Below are 1,372 nucleotides of genomic sequence, written 5' to 3' on the forward strand. Positions count from 1 at the left end.
CATTATTAAATTCAAAACTACAAAGGGCAAACCGGGAATTATTTACAAAAGCCAAAAGTACCGTTGTTCTTTTCGCTCAATTGCTACCAATACTATCACATGGAGATGCCTTTATAAGGAGTGTTCGGCTTCTATTAAAACAAAAATTTCTTGTGATGGAACTGTGGAGGTATGTGGTGCGCACAAACATCATAATACAGACCCAGATCATGCTTCGCCACCTCTGCCTTCTCCAAATAGTTCTCATGTTAGTGATGCTACTGAACAGGAAGTGTATTAGATCAATCGTCCACCTCTGAAAGCCCTGCTCATGAATTCTTGGATGAAAAGTTGCTGCTTCTGGAGGAAGAAAATGAACAGTTAAAAAGTCGACTTCGGGAGATGGAGGTGCAGCGGAATGCCGCCCTGAATCGGTCCATTGAGCTGGATCTCCAACGGTTGCAGCGTATTGATGCTGCAAGTGCCAAGGATGCAGAGACTCAAACTGATGCTGATACCCACACCGCCAAAGCCCAGGACGGCACAATGACAAAACGGTTGTCTTCATTTATCAGTAAGGAATGGCTAAGTGATGACGATATAAGTGTTTATACTGAGTCATTGTTCTCTAGCTATAATGACCTAGTTGTGGTGGACCCGGTTGTGGTTGCACTCCTAATTAACGATGGTGACTATGCTCACTCTTTTTTCAATTCAGGTCTGTACGTCAACAAGAATGTTGCTTTCATACTTAATGACAATTATTGTTCTGTTGATTCAAATTCGAGGTGGAACGGCACACATTGGAGCCTGGTTATTTATGATTACGTTGACAAATCCTTCTATAATTTTGACTCGCTATCGAATTTTAATAAGCGAACACTGGATGCTCTAGTGGAAAGACTGAATCCCATTTTTGATACAAAAAAGGTGACTCATGTGACTTGCTTGCAGCAGACAAATTCATATGACTGTGGAATTTTTGTTCTCTTCCACCTCGAAAGCTATGTAAAATCTAGATCTGAAGATATGAATAGCTGCCTTGATAAGATTATTAAGTTTGATAATTTTGACACTAATATGTATAGATGGCATGTCCTGAAGATAATATGTAATTACTTGAAACCTCAAAATAGCTATAATATGCACTCCCAATAATATCAGTAAATGCCTCAGTGCCTTCCAAAATTAGTGTAACAAACAAAACCCGCCTAGCAACTAGAAACAATTTTTCACAGACTTTGAGTAGTGAGCCTACTAAGAAGAGGAGGAGTCGGATAAATTCAAAGCCTAGTCAACCCAATAAACAACCTCTTTCTTCCACAACACCCGCAACAAAAATATCAGCACCCAAAACAAAAATCAGGCTGTACATGGATAGTCAGGGCAGAAA

The 1,372-nt window shown here is 39.9% G+C and overlaps 1 protein-coding gene across 1 annotated transcript; it reads left to right on the forward strand.

The window, feature by feature from the left end:
* Positions 1–285: 285 nt before the first annotated feature.
* LOC120356592 (probable sentrin-specific protease 8) lies at positions 286–1,137 on the forward strand. Its single transcript, XM_039445544.1, has one exon. It carries the CDS (start codon positions 382–384, stop codon positions 1,135–1,137), a length of 756 nt encoding a protein of 251 aa, XP_039301478.1. The 5' UTR covers positions 286–381.
* Positions 1,138–1,372: the final 235 nt, after the last annotated feature.

The sequence above is a fragment of the Nilaparvata lugens genome, unplaced genomic scaffold (assembly GCF_014356525.2).
Source record: "Nilaparvata lugens isolate BPH unplaced genomic scaffold, ASM1435652v1 scaffold7187, whole genome shotgun sequence".
Taxonomy (NCBI): domain Eukaryota; kingdom Metazoa; phylum Arthropoda; class Insecta; order Hemiptera; family Delphacidae; genus Nilaparvata; species Nilaparvata lugens.

Bases quoted from the DNA above. Each gene is read 5' to 3' on its own strand.
- LOC120356592 (XM_039445544.1), top strand. From the start codon at position 382: ATGGAGGTGCAGCGGAATGCCGCCCTGAATCGGTCCATTGAGCTGGAT.